Source organism: Octopus bimaculoides, chromosome 7 (assembly GCF_001194135.2).
Source record: "Octopus bimaculoides isolate UCB-OBI-ISO-001 chromosome 7, ASM119413v2, whole genome shotgun sequence".
In the NCBI taxonomy this organism is placed as follows: Eukaryota; Metazoa; Mollusca; class Cephalopoda; order Octopoda; family Octopodidae; genus Octopus; species Octopus bimaculoides.
The window spans coordinates 2,908,137-2,910,959 of NC_068987.1; the positions used below are offsets into that span (position 1 = coordinate 2,908,137).

General features: G+C 43.3%; 1 protein-coding gene across 1 annotated transcript in view; it reads left to right on the forward strand.

The window, feature by feature from the left end:
• Window positions 1-968: 968 nt before the first annotated feature.
• The window catches only part of LOC106879935 (transient receptor potential cation channel subfamily M member 2), an 89,908-nt gene continuing 88,053 nt past the window's right edge, over window positions 969-2,823 (forward strand). Inside the window, exon 1 of the mRNA XM_052969110.1 lies at window positions 969-1,313. Within this exon, the coding sequence (XP_052825070.1) occupies window positions 1,266-1,313 (48 nt within the window). The 5' untranslated portion in view covers window positions 969-1,265. The remainder of the gene's footprint in view (window positions 1,314-2,823) is intronic.

Below are 2,823 nucleotides of genomic sequence, written 5' to 3' on the forward strand. Positions count from 1 at the left end.
GTATACCGACGAATATATATCTGTGTGTGTGTGTGTGTGTGTGTGTACACACACACACACATACACACAGATATATACATATATATATATATATATATATGTATCAACGACGCACATACGCGCGCATACGCACACGCATATACATAATCTGTATATATATTTGTCGATGCTTTAATAATTAGCGAGATAATTATTTCTTGCTGTGTCATGTCTGTGTCGTTGGTCGTAGATATACACTGTTTTAGTACGAGACGGGATGGCCAAGGCTGGACCGTCTGTTGCGTGAAGCCTGACAAAATAACATCAACAAGGGAAGCGAAGCGTAACCAGCCTCAGAAGAGAAGATAGTGTGACTCAATACACCTGTCTGCTGTTTATTGTTTGACGCAACCCGCCTCTCCTCTCCCCAATGACCTCAGATGAAAGGCGTTCCAGCTGTGGCCTTCCTATCTTCTCTTACACCAGCTCCCTTTGCACTCTACAACCTCTCTTTCCCTCCCTCATCTTATCTTCCTCCCCTTCCTCCTCCGCCTCCTACTCCTCCCTCGCTTGCCTCATGCTAAATAATGCTTCCCTCGCCTCGTTCTACTTAATTCGTTCTACTGCTCGCTCATTTCTTCTCTCCCCCTCCCTCTCTCTGTTTTCCTCTCTCTCTCTCTCTCTATTTAATCTTTTTCTCTTTCTCTTCTTATCCCATTCTGTTTGATATTCCTCTCTTCTTTTTCCTCACTCATCTTCTCTCTTTCTCTCTCCCCTCTACTTCTCCTTCCACCTCACTTCATTGATGTGTTCGCTCTCTCTCTCTCTCTCTCTCTCCCATCCTCATTTATTTTCCCCTCTCTCACTCCTACACACTCCTTCCCCTTCACGCACTTTCTCTTCCTCCCACTCTCTGTTTCCCTACCTCTTTCTTCTCTCTTCTTTTTCACGCACTTTCTTTCCCTCTCCCTCCCTCCCTCTCTCTTCGTTTCACCATTTTACGACCTTTTTCTTCTTCTTCCCTCTTTCCCTTCACGCACTTTCTATCTCTCCCTTTCTCTTTCTATTCTATTTTACTCCCTCCATTTCTCCTCTTCCCCTTCTTGCACTCACACCATTTCCCTCCCACTCTCTCCTCCTCTCTACTCCTCCCTGTCTATCTTTCTCTCTCTCTCACTCTCTCGGGCATCAATGCCGCCGCTGTTTCTCGCTTCTCCCATCTGATTGTCATCGTCCCCTCACGGCAACGATGTCGTCAGTTTAGCAGGATTTTCTTACATAACACCATGGACAATAACGGAAGTCCCAAATCTTGGACAAAACTCGCTTTCTTGGTAGGTCGATCGTCTTTTGCCTCAACCATTCTTCCTTCTTCATCACAATGAAATGTCTAAACCTCAAAAATTCCCTTCATTACTCACCAACATCTACACACACACACATACACACACACACACACACCGTCACTTTCATTTAACATTTAAATATTTTACCTTCTCACTCATTATCATCATCATCATCATCATCCGTTATTATTATTATTATTATTATTATTATTATTATTATTATTATTATTATTTGGGATATGATTTTTTTATAATAGTGAGTTTGAAGTGAAAGAGAGACGTGAGGGAAAGAAAACGAAAGAGAAAGATAAGCAGAACAAAGCGTTATAAAATGCGTGTGTGTGTGTGTGTGTGGATTCGCGCACATACACATATGCGAGGTATATATTATGTGTGTGCGTATACACACATATGTGAGGTATATATATATATTAATATGAGTGTGAAAGGGAGTTCATAATGTAAATAATGTAAATATACCAGTCTATTCATTCAAAGGCAGTGCTAGTAACGGTGGCTGTGGTGGCTGTAATGGTGGTACTTTTAGTGAGGCTAGTGGTGACTACGAAGAGGTAAGAGGCTGTAGTGAAGGTTGTAGTGGTGGTTGTGGTGGTGGTGTAGTGGCTGTAGTTGTGTTTGTCGTGATAGTAGTAGTGGTGGTGATGATGATGATGATGGCGAGACCTCCTCCCAACCTCCTTTCGCTCTCTCTCCCCCTTCACACAGACTTACATACACATATGCAAACGTACCGATAGAAACACAGGTACACACACACATACACACACACGTTAGAGATTCTTTCTAAGTTTGAATGTTCAATGGTAAAAGGTGATTTCCAACGTTAGAGAGAAAGATTTTAAAAATCCAGGACGGACCCTACTCGGCAAAACCGACCTTACTCCAGAAAATAAGATTCTAGTAAATAAAAGGGTCTCAATCTTGGCAAGTAAGGTAGGGCCTAGATCGGAATTGCTACTAAGACCACCCCAGACACATACAACCCCAGCACAGAACATCACAGACCCTTACAAAGTGCCCCAGCATTATCACATATCTCTGTAGACTATCTTAGAACACCATCGACCACATCAGATTTCCAGTTACTGTTAAAGGCTACCACCGACGACTTCTTGCCATCATACACAATCACGTAACCCCTTAGATCCCCCACAAACCAACTCGGGCCAATAGACTGCACTACACATCATCACGGACCACCACGGGCCACTAGCGATCGCCATACCCAAACTCAAATCACCAATCACCATCACAAGCTCACGCGGATCCTCATAAATCACCGTCGCCTCACGCCATCGCGCACCGCTGCAGATCACCACACAACACTATGGACCTATCAGACCATCATCATCATCGTCGTCATCATAACCGCCACCACCACCACCATCGTCCATCATAGTTCGTTTCATTTCTTTTCGGATTCTGGTATATTCCATTTGTAATTACTACCAGATTGTCATTCTTTTGACTCATCTTT